The sequence below is a fragment of the Hippocampus zosterae genome, chromosome 5 (assembly GCF_025434085.1).
Source record: "Hippocampus zosterae strain Florida chromosome 5, ASM2543408v3, whole genome shotgun sequence".
In the NCBI taxonomy this organism is placed as follows: domain Eukaryota; kingdom Metazoa; phylum Chordata; class Actinopteri; order Syngnathiformes; family Syngnathidae; genus Hippocampus; species Hippocampus zosterae.
In genome coordinates, this window is record NC_067455.1 from 8,141,317 (window position 1) to 8,158,082 (window position 16,766).

A 16,766-nucleotide genomic window follows, 5' to 3' on the forward strand; every position below is an offset into this window, starting at 1 on the left:
AATATAAAGTATGTGAAGTCATAAAGTATTATTCTTGTTATTATATGTTAAAAAAAAGAAACTGCTGCCTTTTATAAAGATGGCATGGGTTTCATTCCTGGTCAGTGCCCCTGACATTCATCCACACATACAGTACAATCCCTTCCAAAAGTATTGGAACAGTAAAATCTGTTTGAGGTTTTTTTTTGTGTTGTTGTGTACCGAAAGCTGGAATTTGAAATGGGAAAGCAGAGGAATTTCTTTTTCTTTTTTCTTTTTTTTAACGTGGCGGTGCTAATGTGGAATTTTTAAATTAGTCTCATGAATCTGTGGAGAAATGTGAAAGGACGGTAAAATTGCGGGAGAACGATAAAATTCAAATACTACAACCAAAATCATTTTAGAAGGAGGATAACGGATGAATACTTGCCAGCATTTTCAAAAGTAAAACTGTACAACTTTTTATAAACTGTTTCGTGGTATTGTCCTCATAATTGGCATCCATATACGACATCTTGAGACAACAGCGGCCTCTGGTGCCTGAAGTTCTGAGCACCATTCATCCATCCATTTTCTATGTTTTTGTCTTCACGAGGGTCGCGGAGTACACATAGACGAACAACTATTTAGTGTTCCATTAGCCTGCCATGTATATTTTTGGAATGTGGGAGGAAACTGAAGTACCCTGAGAAAACCCACGCAGGCACGTGAAAAACATGCAAACTCCACACAGGAAGGCCGTAGCCGCAATCGAACCCTGCACCTCTGCACTGTGAGGCGAATGTGCTAACTTGTGGAGCAATTAATCATTCAAATCGTGTTTTACTATCGATTAAATTTCATCCGTCCTTCACATCTAGATTTGTAAATTGACATAATCGGATGGAAACTGTTCGTCACTGGCTATTATTTTATTGACGGACTTACACATCAAACCCAAATCCGGTTTCTATGTATTTCATAAAGATTTACGTCATTACTTTTCATCCTTGGAATGTATGGTGAAGAAAAATGCTTTGAAAGTGTGTAGATTAGTAGAGTTGAACTTTGCTGAAATCCGCTACTGTTTTTTTCTTTTTTAAATTATTTTTTGTTGTTGGATTGTGACTATTTCTTGAAGCTGGTCAGTTACTCTTTCTGTCTTATAATGCTTACAATATACTATACCCATGTTTTGTACATTTTATATTAAATAAAAAGGAAATATAAAATAAAATATTGACGGATTTATTTATGTGTTTCACCCAAAAAGAATACATCATTTATTTTCTTGATTAAAATTTTAAAATATTTTATTTTCACATGTAGTTTATATTATTACGTTCAAATTGTGTTTTATTATCGAACAAAAGTACTCTGTGAGATTTGTAAATGACAACGGACGGAACCTTAAGCGGAACGCTTATATGACGGACTATTATTTCCTAGAAGGATCTGTTTTTGTGTGACAAACAACAAGAGTATTACAACTCGAAGTAAGTTTTCCCCTCCCCTGAATGTGTATGTTGAATTTTAATGAGTTACAACATGAAGGTAAATGTAACTTGGTGTCACAAATACAATGTACTGACACTAAGCGAGTGCACTGGAAGCTAAACGGTACCAACGAAAAATCTCATCTTCTAAACTCGTCCTTCATTCGCGCTAGCATTAGCCTCGCGGAGTTTGTATGTTCACATATCTCAAACCTCCTTAGTACAGTATTTCTTACACTTTTGCTTTGGCTAATTCGGCTAAAAAAATTACGTGTTGGGCGTGGCTCATTGTTTTTTTAAGCGCCTACATTAACACCTAAGTTATAAGTTGGCCTTTTGTGCACCGATGGGTCACATACTTTGAGCGTTATCAAATCGCACTCGCCTTCACAATCTGAGATAACAAGAAATAATCGGAATTCTTTGTTTCAATTGTGTATTTGATCTTCTTCTGCACTCTACATTTGCCATTTGTGTCGCCCTCCCCCAACTCTCCTTTTTAAACAATTTTAACTGTGTGTTCATGCAAATCTAATGAAACTTCCAAAGGATGGTTTTTGTCTGATTTAGACATTTCTATCTTTATCTATTTAAATATACAGTATCTATAATAGATTTTGTGCTTTTTGGCTCCAGAAATGAATACTGTTAGGACTGTATTAGTTTTAATTCCTTTCTATTTACCGGATATAACAACTGCAACTTGTATATAATAAATTAAGTTCTAGATTTAAAAAAACTTGAATAAAAATGAACAAATCTGATCTAAAAACGGACTTAAAACTAACTGAATTTCCAAACAAAAAGTCAAAACAAATTCCAAACTATAATGGACAATTCGAAACTATTATAACCATGGTTACAACATCCCAAAACAAGACTTTTTGGATAGTTTTTTTTTTCAAATTACAATGTAAAAATCTATAAATTGATACAATACTGGCATATTCAAAGAAAATCTAAACAATTTCAGCAGTTTTCTCTCACTGCATGCTTGTGCTGTGTACCTTTGCCACATGGTGTCATAAAAGACAGACATATTCAGTACATGGAGACATTCTCAACTCAACACTAGATATTAGTCATTCTTTGCAGAGGATAAGCCTGTGAGTATTGTTATATTATGTCAACATTTCTTGCTTCACATTTTTTTCCCCAAATATCTACTGTTTACAGGGTTACAACACCACTATAAAGATGCTATTCGTTAGCCATTGTCTCTGCCATTATTAAAGTAGGGGAGTCCATATGTTTGTTTTAACTACAGAATGTGTTATTCACTTTGTTTTATGTTTCGTTTTACAGTTAACTTCAACTGGGAGTGGCAGTAAACAGACGGAAGCCTTTTTTTTTCTTCTGAAGAATGGGCCGAATCTTGAACATCACATGACCAAACTGGAAAACAGGTTGGGGGGTGTCCTGCGTGGGCAGTGGTCCCTTCAATAACTATAGGTTGATGGCATAATGACGTTAACTGCTGAAATGAGATAAAGTTATGAAAGTGCAAACGTATAATGCTCAAGGAGGCGGCCGCATTTTCTCTCCGATTCTATGATTTAAGCTGCTTATTGTTAGCAAACTACACACATACATTCATACTAGTTACTACTTGTAATTAACAGTATCTTGTGTTCAATTTGTAATAAAAGTGACAACGCTAACGTCAGCAAATTTACACACCCTTGTAGTCACATATGTAAGATGAAGCATATAGCATCAAGCATTTGTCCGTTTTTGTCACAGGATTTTTAAACGTCGCCCCTCAAATGTGATGGACATTGAAAATGGTGATATTTGGTGAAAATTGAAGACATCATGTACAGTACTTTAGTACTTTAATACTTCTGCCAAACTGCTGCTTGTTGTCAAGTGAGTTGAGTCACTGCCATCATACAGTTTTTCCTCACAAGTTGAAATAACAAATCGCCCAAACAATCTTTTCATATCTCGAAAAAGTTGGGTCACTTGGAGCTTAGATAAATATTGCCATTTGTGCAGGTGGGGTCTCATGGTGATGCAAATCCACTTGAGAATCTTTTAGCCCCCCCACTAGTCATGAGTGGCTCAAAATCAGACATCCTGTGGTCTCCCCACCACCCGGACCGCTACGTCATCTGCGATTCGGAGCTGGGCCTGTACCGCATTGGTCCGGCGGGGTGTGCCGAGCTCAAGGCCGGTACCGTGCCTCTCTCTGGAGAGACGGCGGCCACCTTACTAGCCATCAACTCTGACACGCCCTACATGAAGTGCGTGGCCTGGTACCCCAAACAGGAGCCCGAGTGCCTGCTCGCCGTGGGCCAGGCCAACGGCCGGGTGGTGCTCACCAGCTTGGGTCAGAGCCACAATTCGGCGTGCAAGGAGCTGGTGGGCAAGGAGTTTGTGCCCAAACACGCCCGTCAGTGCAACACGCTGGCCTGGAACCCGGTGGATAGCAACTTGCTGGCGGCCGGCTTGGATAAACACCGAGCCGACTTCTCGGTGCTCATATGGGACATCAGCAGCAAGTTCTCCCCGGAGGCCAGCGTCTCCGCCGAGAAGATCCGCCTCTCCTCTTCCGACTTGGACCCGAGCTTGGTCGTGACCAAGCCGCTGTATGACCTGGGCCAAAACGACGCTTGTTTGTCCCTCTGCTGGCTCCTCCGGGACCCCAAACTCCTCTTGGCCGGCATGCACCGCAACCTGGCTGTGTTCGACCTGAGGAACACCAGCCAGAAGACTTTTGTCAACACCAAAGCCATCCAGGGGGTCACGGTGGACCCCCACTTTCCTGACCGTGTGGCCTCTTTCTTTGAGGGTCAGGTGGCCATCTGGGACCTGAGGAAGTTCGAGAAGCCCGTGCTCACGCTCACCGAACAGCCCAAGCCTCTAACCAAGGTATGGTGTCATGGAGGCTTTCGTGAACTTGAGCATATATATTTTTGTAAACATTGAAGGTCGGTTATTATTTGACGTAATGATTGACATGGTGTTTTTCATACATATCAGGACCAGACAAATTGGTATTTTGACAAAAAGTACAGTGTTCCCACGGTACTTGACGGTTTGGTTATTGCGGATTTAGGTCAAGGGAGGGTAGAGGACTTGGTTGAAAGTAACAATAAATAATAACATTAACCTCAAGCCGTTTGTCTTTAGTTTGATATTAATTGTTTCCGGCACTGACATTCATCTTTTCGACTTAACCAGAAGTCCTCCCCATTCCACAATCTGAAAGAGTCCAATTGCCTTGATTAAACTTTAGCAGATTGGACAAATCCTAATATCATTGTTTTGTGCAACCCGGTCAGGTGGCCTGGTGTCCGACTCGCACAGGCCTGCTGGCCACGTTGACCCGCGACAGCAACATCATCCGTCTATATGACATGCAGCACACGCCCACTCCCATCGGAGACGAGACCGAGCCCACCATCATCGAGCGCAGCGTGCAGCCCTGCGACAACCTGATCGGCACCTTTGCCTGGCACCCGTCCAGGCAGAACCGCATGGTGGTGGTGTCGGCCACCAACCGCGCCATGACCGACTTCACCGTCTTTGAGCGCATCTCGCTGGCGTGGAGCGCCACCACCTCATTAACGTGGGCCTGCGGACGCCACCTTTATGAGTGCGCCGAGGACGGGCCGGAGGGCGCCCAGGGCCTCCTTGAGCAGGATATCGCTACCAAGATGAGGCAGAGGGCTCAGTCCAGATATGGACACGACACCGTCCAGGTGTGGAGGAATCACCTGCTAGCGGGGGGCAACGATTCCCAGCTCAAGTCCTTGTGGTTTGACCTCTTCTATATCCTTTTGAGAATCTGAGAGTGTACACAAACCTGTGCATCCATCCGTGTTCATCCTCACAAGGATCGTGGGGCATGCTGGAGCCTATCCCAGCCGTCTTCGGACACCCTGAACAGCTTGCCAGCCAATCGCAGGGCACACACAGACAAACAACCATCTGCACTCACACTAACACGTCAGGACAATTTAGAGTGTTCAATCAGCCTCCCATGCATGTTTTTGGACTATGGGGGGAAACCGGAGTACCCGGAGAAAACCCACTCAGGCACGGGGAGAACATGCAAACTCCACACAGGGAGGCCTGGAGCTGGGATCGAACCCACGACCTTTGCACTGTGAGGTCGACGTGTTAACCAGTTGCCCACCAGGCTGCCCATGCGTTCATAAAAAAAAAAAAAAAAAAGAAAGAAAGAAAGAAAGAAAAGTGACAAAATTAATACCAAAATAAATAATTTAAAAGGCAGCCCGGTAGTCCAGTGGTTAGCACGTCGGCTTCACAGTGCAGAGGTACCGGGTTCGATTCCAGCTCCGGCCTCCCTGTGTGGAGTTTGCATGTTCTCCCCGGGCCTGCGTGGGTTTTCTCCGGGTGCTCCGGTTTCCTCCCACATTCCAAAAATATGCATGGCAGGCTGATTGAACACTCTAAATTGTCCTTAGGTGTGAGTGTGAGCGTGGATGGTTGTTCGTCTATGTGTGCCCTGCGATTGGCTGGCAACCGATTCAGGGTGTCCCCCGCCTACTGCCCGGAGACAGCTGGGATAGGCTCCAGCACCCCCCGCGACCCTAGTGAGGATCAAGCGGTTAGGAAGATGAATGAATGAATGAATAATTTAAAAACGTTCTCCACCAATTAATGTGAGCTGTAAGGTGTACAACTGTGGTGTGTTCAATATTACCACATCACAATTAGCGACTCCGATTAAATGGGAGTTGGCACCCCGCTCGTTCCATTTCAAGTGCCTCTCATATATGTTCAGATTTCTCTGCGGCGTGACATAAAAATTCCTATGTAAACATCACATATGAAGCAGTGTGCTGAGGATGTCGAGCTTAAGCTACAGGGGAACAAACAGGCCATCGTCTATTCCGGTATCAAGAATATTGTCAAGACCAGCTCAGGTAATACGCCCGCCATCTGGATCGGAGTACGTCGTTCGCCCCGTGTGACGATATTTTGCAGATTTTTAATCAATGGTTTATTATGGGTTGTTATAGCAGTCTGGCAAGTCTATTCTTTGTCGATGATCATTATGGATCTCTTGGCACCAGCAGGCACCACGGAGAGCCGCAAGTGCTGGAGCGGCTCGGAGCGTCAGACGGAGGCGACGCGTTTCCACAGCGAGGAGCGCGGCCTGGCCCTGCGCCTCTGCGGCTGGATGGGCCGGGCGTCCGACGCGGACGTGGAGCCCTTCCTGCGCTCGCTGGAGCAGGAGCGCGAGTGGGAGCGAGCCGCAGCTGTGGCCCTTTTCAACCTGGACATCCGCAGAGCCATACAAATCCTCAACAGGGGAGCCATGGCCGAGAAGGGTGAGCAAGTCCTGATGTCTTCCTTTTTATTCATCCACAATAATACGTAGGACTAAGACGGAAATCGCCATTTCTCTGTAAGCTTCTGCCGTCATTTTGACACTAGGCACTCGCTTTGAAGTGTTCAGCTTCACATCATTCACATTAGTATATGCTCGCTTGGTAATTACTGTAATATAATGTAAGGTCCCCTGCTTTAGAGTAAAAAATACAATTTCAGACCGAGACCGGGCCCTCGTATCGCAAGAGCATTGATTATTATCATTAATATGACTCCCCCCTAGCCTCAAATACAACTTTATTCTCGACATACTGACTATTTTTGTTGTTTTTGAGAAATGCATTTCTCAGATGTTTACTCATAAGATTGTGGCCCGTCGTTTTGAGTACTGCTTCCTTCTGTTGGCTGTCTTTGTAGCAACCAGCATCTATGAATAAATACCCTTATTTTTTAAATATGCTAACATGATGCAATTGTATTCGCAAGTGGTTGTTATCCCCTCCCCCACATGCTTGTTGTCAATGCAGGAATGTGAAACAGATTGACTGAGGATGTGCCGCCATAAATAACCCCAAAATGTTCGAAATCCAATGAAATGAAGCGCCCGAGGAATGTGTCAAACGTAGCAACACAACAACACTCCTTCTGGCCGCATGCTGAGTTTTAATGAAAAATGCGCGCTTGCTGTTGCTGCACTTGACTCAAGCACATTCCGCCCGTGTGGACCAGATGTTTTTCGACTGCGCGCGCTAATGAGTGTTTCCTGATGTGGCCAGCAGCCTGCGTCATTAGATAAGACCCGAAAACAGTCGCTCTGAAAAAGCATCAGTCTTCCAGAGCTAGAGAACATACAGTTTGTCGAAGAATGATCTCTGTTGCAGAGCTATGTAAAAGCAGAACATATTTTGGAAAATTCAGTCCCCAAAGTTGGGTTCACTTGACAATGTGAAATTAGCTTCACGTGCCTAGCTGTCGTACACCCGCAAAAAAGAATTAAGAATCCACGACTGAGGAGGGACAGGAAGTCAGCCATCTTGCTTTGAGGTGGCCATTTTAGGGTAACTTTAGTGGTTTCTACAGGTCCTTCCAAGAGGATCTTGTCGACTGGGTAGCACCCACTCGAATAAAAAAATGTAATACAGCCTCTTAGCAGCTTGAGATTTTTTTTTGAGTAGCGGACAACAACAACAACAAAATCTGGAAACGCCATGTCCGAAAACTCACAGAAAGTAGCGAGCGATTTTATTGGTCATTTCCAGGGATCCTTCAAAGACAAATTTGCTAAGTAATACACCCGGAGTTCAATGAATAGTCAGCCTCTGAAGGCATCATGAAATTTGGTAGGTATTGTGATCAATCATGGTTAGACCCACAAAAAAACAATGCCAGAAGAGGCACTTTATGTATCCTTCCTAAGGATCCTTCCTAGATGAACTTTTGGACATGGTAGCACCCTCTGGAATAAATATAATAATAATTCTACCCCTTAAGCCTGTTTCACTTATAAATGTGTAATTCGAAAGGAATGTCTGACTTAATTTGATACATACAAAAAAGGAAGCCAAGCACAAACTAGACAGTTCTGCCATTTTAATTTGAAGTGGCCGTTTTAGTAGCCATTTCAATCCTGGAAGTTTGTCAGTTGGGCTTGTCATTGTGATTATCTTTATTATTATTATTTATTTTATTTTTTTTAATGGTTTGAAATTCAATCAGCGGACAGCAGTTTGGAGACATTTTTCGCTCCCCTTGTCCCAGGTGACCTGAACCTGAATGTGGTGGCCATGGCGCTGTCGGGATACACAGACGAGAAGGCCTCGTTGTGGCGGGAGATGTGCAGCTCGCTAAGATTGCAGCTCAACAACCCCTACCTTTGTGTCATGTTCGCCTTTCTCACCAGCGAGCCGGGAGCCTACGACGGCGTGCTGGTATACAAATTGAATAATAACATATAACTATATTTTAAGTTGGTCGAAAAGTTCTTAGTGTAATTTTTCTTCTTTTTTTTTGTGCTACATCAATATTTGTATCGACTTACAATTAAAGTCTGAAGAACTGAAGGTTTCTACACCAGCAGCTGTTCAATTTGTTTAGCTGTTTTGACCGGTGCAAATTAGATTACGCAGCCAAAGAGCATCAAATCTGAAATTTTGTTTACTGCTGTTTGGCCTGCTAGTTTACTGGCGCTGCTGGTAAACTTTCAATGAGAAAAGTTGAACATAAGAGCAACAAACAGGTGCCTCTTTGGGAGACTGTTGTTGTGAAGTCACCTTTAGGTGCCACAGGATGATTCTGGGACTGTTGTCGCATGTAGGATGGAGTCAATACTTGCCTGAAAATTTTCCATGCTTTTTAACTTCAAAACCCAGATAAATTAAAAACTCAAGAGATTGCTGTTACAAGTCGGACACAGCCAGTACTATAATTAACAGTAGGAACGACTGCTAAGTCATGCTAACCCTCTAGCTAAGCTATTGTTAAATGTAGTCATGGAAGACTGGAATAATTGTTTGGTGCCCCAGTACTGTACACTTTTCTCTCTCGAACGGTGTGGTAGTAGCGTAACAAATTATGAATCATAAATACAGTGACCCATGATAAGTCTTAAAACTGGAAATGAACTTGTACGTTAATGCCAATGTCACCTAAGAGGAGGGCCCTTTCAGGTTAAAAATATATTTTAGCAATATATGGTATATTAGATATTTATAATACTAACAATGTTATTTGTTTCTCAGAGAGTAAGTAAGTTTAGTTTTAGACTTTTGAGATCTGCATCGTAAATGTTTTCAAAATAACGTTATATCTTTAGCATTTTCATACCACAATATCATACTGAATGTATCAAAACAGATTTTAAAATAATTAAATTATGTCGTTCTGATCTTTGCTGATGGCATGTGTTTGCTTGGGCTGATAAAAAAAAATGTTTGTGACAAAATCAAAATGTTTCTGACAAATTATCCAGAATGTTCCTGAGATGTGATGATTTTGCCACTTCTGTTTGTAGGACACTGCCAGTCCTTTCCAAAAATAGCTGCATTTCCAGAAATTGTCCTTTCACGTTGCCGTTGGCCTCTTCTGTCTTGTCAGCAAACCCCTTAGCCCAGACACATGAAAAATATGGGAGATTGTTGTCACGTTTATGAAAAGCGGGAAGTAAAACTGATGATTTGATGTTTTCCCTTTCAGTACGAAAGCAGCGTGGCGGTGCGTGACAGAGTCGCCTTTGCCTCCATGTTTCTCAATGACGCTCAGGTAACCTTCAGCGACGCCAATATTCACGTTATGTTTCATTTAGTTTGATGTTTTGAGTGTTGTGGCAACATTTTTGGGTGGCGGTGGGTATTTGGCAGCTTCCTCGCTACGTGGACAAGCTGACCAATGAGATGAAGGAAGCAGGCAACCTGGAGGGCATTCTGTTGACGGGCCTAACCAAGGATGGCGTGGATCTGATGGAGAGCTATGTGGACCGGACTGGAGACGTCCAGACGGCCAGCTTCTGCATGCTCAAGGTACTATTCAACTAGTGCCATCTGATGAACAGATGCCGGCAGATGGCAGTGTGACATTGTTTTGGATTTGAGATCAGCACAGGTTTTGAGTAGAAATTAACGATTAGGACCTAATCATTAAGTGGTGAATCTCGGCTTGTCGCGTCCATTAGAAGGAAGAGAAATGCCAAAGCTTTTGAAATCACGGACAGGTTTCAGCAATTGACACTCGAACAAAGTATTTATATTTTAGGTATAAACAGAGTATGTGTTGCGGTATGTCATCGAAAGTGACTGTCGTGATTGCGAGAAAAGATTATGCAGGTCATAAAGTGGACAAGGAACAGGATATAAATAAAGCCACTGCCATTCAACCTGAGCCAGTCGGTGAGTCGGTGTTTATTGTTTCAGTTGTCACAACACATGTTTGTTTTCACAAAAAGGTTGTTTTCTCGGCTTTTAGGTTAGAAATCAGAGTTTTGGGTGAAATCAACCCATGTTGGACTGCTGATTATTAAAAAGTGGCAATCGGCTAACTTTTTTTTCTGGTCGAGGAGAAGAGCCTTCTCTTTTGGTAGTTTTTGTGCTTATGCTGCCATGGGACACAATATTCTGAGGGTGTCGAAAGATCAGTCAACATGCTCAAATGGCTGGCAGTATGACGAGCTCTGCTTTGAAGATTGCTGCCGCTGAATATTTTAACAGCAAGATGAAGAGGCAGAGAAGGTCCCTGACTTACTCCTGTTATAGTATTTGTCCCCCCAGAGCTGGGAGACTATACAATATGCCTGGGAGTATCATCGTGTGCTCCGTTTGTATTTTACGATCATGTAAAATGTGACAGACAGCTTGAAGCAAGAACACTGTACCTCTTATTTGGAGAACTGTGCAAGGAAGACTCTTTGTTTCCGTGAAGTGATGTAATGTGATTTATGGGCAGCAAGAGAGTGAGAAAAGGTGTTAAGGAGTACTTTATTAATATCTAGCTAGTGAGCGATCTAGCTAGTGAGGTAGCTAGGTAGCTAGATAACTAGGTAGCTATGCATCCATGGTCTCTGTATCGCAACTATTTACCCATTCTAGTTGGGTCTGCAATGTATTTCATGCGATAAATGTAGTTCGCTGTAAACCGTAATAAATTGAATTATAAGTCGACTGCTCCTGTTTTTCAGAATAACATCTCTCTTTCTCCCCCCGCCCACCCTCCCATTTTCTTTTTTGGGAAATAAAAGTAATTATTTCCATATCTTTTGCTGGCCTATTTGAATGTGTTGTCCGTGCAGGAATGTCATGCAAACATGCACACATTCCACCCATGGGATGGGTGCACGATTCCGACCAGGTGTATTTCAGGAAGATTTAGACCAAAAAAAAAAAAAAGGATTGAAAACAGAATCTTACAAAATCTAGAGTTATGAATACCAAAATTCCACTGTATATAGTCCAATCTTCGCCAGATTGAGAACAAGATTCAGGGGCAGCTCAGGACTTAAATTCAACACCCCTGACCGATTCATGACTTGATAATGGGATGTGTCCCAATACTTCTGCCTGAGCCGTCACCCAATGGCACCCATGTCCCCCTTCCAGGGTTCTCCAGGTGAGGTGCTGAAGGACCCCCGAGTCCAGTGCTGGATCGAGAACTACCGCAACCTGCTGGACGCGTGGAGGTTTTGGCACAAGCGGGCCGAGTTTGACATCCATCGAGGAAAACTGGACCCCACCTCCAAACCTTTGGCCCAGGTTAAGCCTCAAAAATGAATTTCTTCTTGTGACATTTAGTTTTTTGTAACATTAAGATAATTTCTTCTTGCAGAAATCTAACATTATTTTCATAGTCTTATTGCAAAAGATTTTCTTTTTTTTTTTTGGTAATATTGCCACATGGCTGATGAATTGAAGTGTGGGGGAGGGGGGGGCCCGGAGCGATTAAGGTACTCCAATGCCCATGCATGTGGGCAAGGCGAGCCACAGTTGCCGAAACACTTTCAGCCATTTATTGAACAGAAACAAACACGAATGCGAAATGAGATCACTTGCGACAGGCTTCTGCAGGCCACAATTTGCGCTCAGATGCAGACCAGGAGGCTCACTCTACTTCATCTTCTGATGTCGTTCACTTAGTTACACATTCAATACCTAACTTTTACAGTTCATAAAATAATCACACTTTATGAAGCCAGTTTATTTATATTTTTATTTTTTTACGTTCTCTGACATTTTTTTTTTATACAATAGACAAGTTACACTCGTAGATAAAGGTGCCGCTACAATGGCCTGTATGGGATATGACCATGAAAGCCATCATAACAATGCTGGACTTCAACTCCAGTTGCGCAGCGGTTGGGATTATTGCTGGATTATCTCCACTTTATCTGTCCTAGGAGTGAAACCGCCGCCAGATGGCTGCCACCTCGCTCCATTTACACCTTTCCCCTTATCAAGACGGCCTTTGTGTCCCTCCGCAGGTGTTTGTCAGCTGCAACTTCTGCGGCAAGTCCATCTCGTACAGCTGCGCTGCCATGCCCCACCAGGGCCGCGGCTTCAGCCAGTACGGCGTGAGCGGCTCACCCACCAAATCCAAAGTGACCAGTTGCCCGGGATGCCGCAAGCCGCTACCACGCTGCGCCTTGTGTCTCATGAACATGGGCACGCCCGTGTCCAGCTGCGCCGGTGACGACCGCGGGCAAATTTCAGTAGTCGTGGCCATGAGTTCAATGTTGACTCTATGGTGTGTGTTTTGTGTTTTTTGGCAGGCACGGGAAAGTCCGACGACAAGGTCGACCTGACAAGGGAGAACAAATTGGCTCAGTTCAACAACTGGTTCACCTGGTGTCACAACTGTCGCCATGGCGGCCACGCTGGACACATGCTCAGCTGGTTCAGGTAACAGACAATCATTTCATCAATGAATCATTTAGAAATTCTTGTGCCGCACCAAATAGTTAGCGGAGAGCATCAGGTGGGTACAAGTGTATCTAAACATGCCTGGTTCGTGAAAAATTGATCAGTAAGAACTGCAACTATGTCAGGCTGCCAACATTAAAGTGTGCAGAGCAATGTTTGCCTCTTTGAAAAGTAGACCAATGGCTCTTGCCAGCTAGATCAAGCACTTGCTTCGCGGCTAGCCACTAGACGCTAACTCTGGCAGCAGGTGCCTTATTACACAACGTCAGCATAATGCTTTTGAGGTTTTTTATTTTGTTAGTATCCTTAATTAGCGACTGGAAAATAATGACGATGATGATGCATTGACTGTGCTGACAACAGTCGTGCAATTTAGACTAAAACCTTGCCTCTGGTGGGGAAGATGAGTCAAGTCAGCTGCCATGCCACTACACACTGCCAGGACCACCTTCAAAGTAAAAGCGTAACAAGGAAAATGATGCCCATGTATTATTTGGGAATATTTAATCTTGAACTTGGCTTGTCACCACGTTGGTGGTGTGTTACTGTCGTGCATAGCTCCAGCAAGTGTTCCTGCAGCTGGCTTGACTTGTCTTCCCGAAGGTGCACACCAAATAGACGGTTCCCTGAGGCAGAAAAAAAATCCTCAAACCTTTTTTAAAATTAAGGTATTCAAATTACTCTGAATCAATTAACAGATTCTTAAGATTGTTGTGTGTTCTTCATACAAACATTGAGCTTTTGGGTGGTGGGGAGTGAAGGATTGTGGGGGACATAGGTTGGAACAGATAAATGGTATTTCCATTCATTTTATTGGGGAAACACGGAGTTCTGAAGATGGTCACGGAAACACTGAATTTAACGGGAAGGTTGACGCATAGAAATGCAGTATTTTGGCAAGAAAAAGAATACTCGTTCCGCTGAAAAATACTATTTTGCCACTAAAACACTCTTGACCTGTTGTAGGGACCACACGGAGTGCCCCGTGTCTGCCTGCACGTGTAGATGCATGCAGCTGGACACTACGGGCAATTTGGAGCCCTTGGACAGCAGCTGAAACACGAGCGGCCTTGTTGGACCTGCACGTCCACGATCAAGAAGGGAAATTCAGTGATTTTGCTGGAGTCGTCAACCTCTCAGGCACAATGAACAAGCAGGCTTAGATGGGCCTCTCGCAATCTCACCTGAATCAGGCTTCAGTAAAGAACCTTAAAAAAAAAAAATTGAATCTCGGTGCCAAACATTCATTTAGCATTCTAGTAGTCAATAGAGGCACATTTTGACAAATGTCATCACACATTATGGAAATATTTTTTGTATGCAATCAAAACCATATTTGTTCAAGAAAAGTCAATATTAGGCTACCCCCCCCCAAAAAAACCCAAAAGTAGTTTTTAGCCTTGAAAAGCTGTTTTACCTCAAAACGGTTGAAACCGATTCTATTAAAACACCATATTCACTCACAAAAAGTCTACACGAGGGTATGCAAAGGTTTAGTTTTGATACTCACTGCTGCTGAAATGATACATTTTTATTTAAATAGTTTCTGAGATATTCCAAAAAGTCATGCGTAGAGTCATATTCACACGTAGTAGGCCACTGCATTACCTTAAAAATCTGTTTTAATATGCAACTTTCTTTTCCCCCAAAATATGACCTTTGTTGGCACTGAAGGATGGTACCTCAGATGAAGCACACTTTTTTTTTCTTAACTTGGCATTTTAAACATTTTCAAGGGAGGGTTGTGGGACGGGACGGGGCAGTTGAGAGGGGGGGGGGGGGGGGGCACATTGAGGCACCCACTCCAGGCTTGCGCTCCATGAAAGGAATCTCCATGGAAAACAGCAGCTGCTCGGCACTTGGACAAGAAGATTGCCCCCCCTCCCCTCCACCCTCTTACTTCCCCTCAATTCTTAATACAGAAGCTCAGCTGCCCATTGAGTGAAAAACACAACCTTACACCCTCTCTTTCTTTCACACTCCTTCCAGTGCCCACATTGCCCCTCGAAACTATGCATCATCAATCCGAGGACGGGCGCCGTCTGCTCTGGCATTGTAGCTTTTTTTTTTCTTCTCCCCCCTCTCCCCTCCTCTCACTTTTTCTTTCTCTGCAACCAACACCAAACAGGCTAGAACTGGATAAATCACTTTAGTCACGGACATGCTGCTCTTGGAACATCATATCCCCACGTGGCCTTAGATGAGCATTTTGGGCAAGGAGAGCTGACAAATTCGATCTGAAGAATGGCAATTTGAATGTCACAACCTTTGTTTCTTAGGCTTTTTTAAAAATGCCCTTTAAATTATGATGCAAGAGTTTTATCTGGCAAAGTACTGTATAGCAGATGCAAAAGGAAATGAGCAACGTGAATGGCCATGAAAACTGGAAAAATTAAGATGAGAACAAAAGTGGTCTATTACAACAATTGCAAAAGTGTAAAACAGAATTTTAGTTTGGTTCAACCTAGTTTTCCATGTCAAGTTGATGCCATATTTAATTTTTTCCATGAAAACTTTTGTGCACAAAATAATTCATAGTTGACCACAAAAAGTTGTGTTTTGGCACAAGCATGCTATACCTTGCCTTAAAAAGCATGTCATATTCCTAAAGTAATATGTTTTATCATAAAAGACGTTAGCCTCATCAAACATTTTGCCACTAAAACTAGTCAAAACTTTACTTTCACTGCCATGTATAGTAGATGCAATGTTTTGCCCTTAAATCATTTTTTTGCCCTAAAAATAGAGTAATGGACCACAAAGCATTGTATTTTCACACAAAAGTTAAATCGTTTTTGTCAATATTTTATTGACAAAAATTATTTAATCCGTCTGGAAAGTTGTACTTTCCTCATACAAATTTAAATTGTGCACACTAATATGCAAGAGCTGACCTCACAGGGTTATATTTTGATACAGAAGTACAATAATTGTCCGCGTTACGGTGTGCCAAAATGACATTTGATTAGGAAAGTGGTTAAAAAAAAGCCAATGAAAATGCAACAATTGCAAAGGCAAAAATAAATAAAAAAAATAGGTGTCATTAAATGCTTCAGGAATTCAGTTTCTCCTAAATGCTAAAAGCATATTTTGTGCAAGTAACTTTGGGGTGGGGAGTATCTTGGCAGTGACATGTTATATTTACCTCATATTTTGTCACAAGAGTGATATATTTGGCCTGCAAAGTGGTAGTTTCCAGAGGAAATGCAATAAGTGTACACCAAAATGCAGCAGTTGACCACAAAATGCTGTGTTTTGCCACAAAAAATGCTATGCTTCGTCCCCCCGCCCCCAATATTTTGTTACAAAAGTGAAATATTTGGCCTAGGAAGAGGAAGTTGCCCCACAGAAATGGAAAATGTGTGAAATAAAAATACAATGGTTGACCACAAAAAGTTGTATTTTGTTTCATTCCTGGCTCAAGAGTCACCAATTTGTCTGGAGAATTTGAAGGGTCTTTCTGTGTTTATCAAGCATCTACATGATCACCAGAGATTAGAGTGGAAAGTGTGAACTAATTTTAATGATGGTAACTCAATTTTCCACCGTCGCCGTCGAGAGCAGCTCAATGATGACCAACTTTACAACGACGTCGTCCCCTGCT

At 42.8% G+C, this 16,766-nt stretch overlaps 2 protein-coding genes across 4 annotated transcripts in view; both read left to right on the plus strand.

Moving 5' to 3' along the window:
• septin7b (septin 7b) overlaps positions 1–16,766 on the plus strand; it is a 169,184-nt gene that overhangs the window by 41,228 nt on the left and 111,190 nt on the right. The window lies entirely within an intron of this gene.
• mios (missing oocyte, meiosis regulator, homolog (Drosophila)) lies at positions 1,347–16,557 on the plus strand. Of its 3 annotated transcripts, none has more exons than XM_052065862.1 (12): positions 1,347–1,454; positions 2,760–4,328; positions 4,742–5,231; positions 6,254–6,352; positions 6,503–6,760; positions 8,520–8,689; positions 9,954–10,019; positions 10,118–10,276; positions 11,846–11,998; positions 12,724–12,928; positions 13,012–13,141; positions 14,129–16,557. In XM_052065862.1, the coding sequence occupies exons 2-12, from the start codon at positions 3,510–3,512 to the stop codon at positions 14,217–14,219; spliced, it is 2,640 nt and encodes an 879-aa protein (XP_051921822.1). In that variant the 5' UTR covers positions 1,347–1,454; positions 2,760–3,509; the 3' UTR covers positions 14,220–16,557. The 3 variants fall into 3 exon arrangements, with proteins under 3 accessions (XP_051921822.1, XP_051921824.1, XP_051921823.1); XM_052065864.1 differs by having other exon boundaries at positions 6,506–6,760; XM_052065863.1 differs by having other exon boundaries at positions 4,742–5,226; positions 6,249–6,352.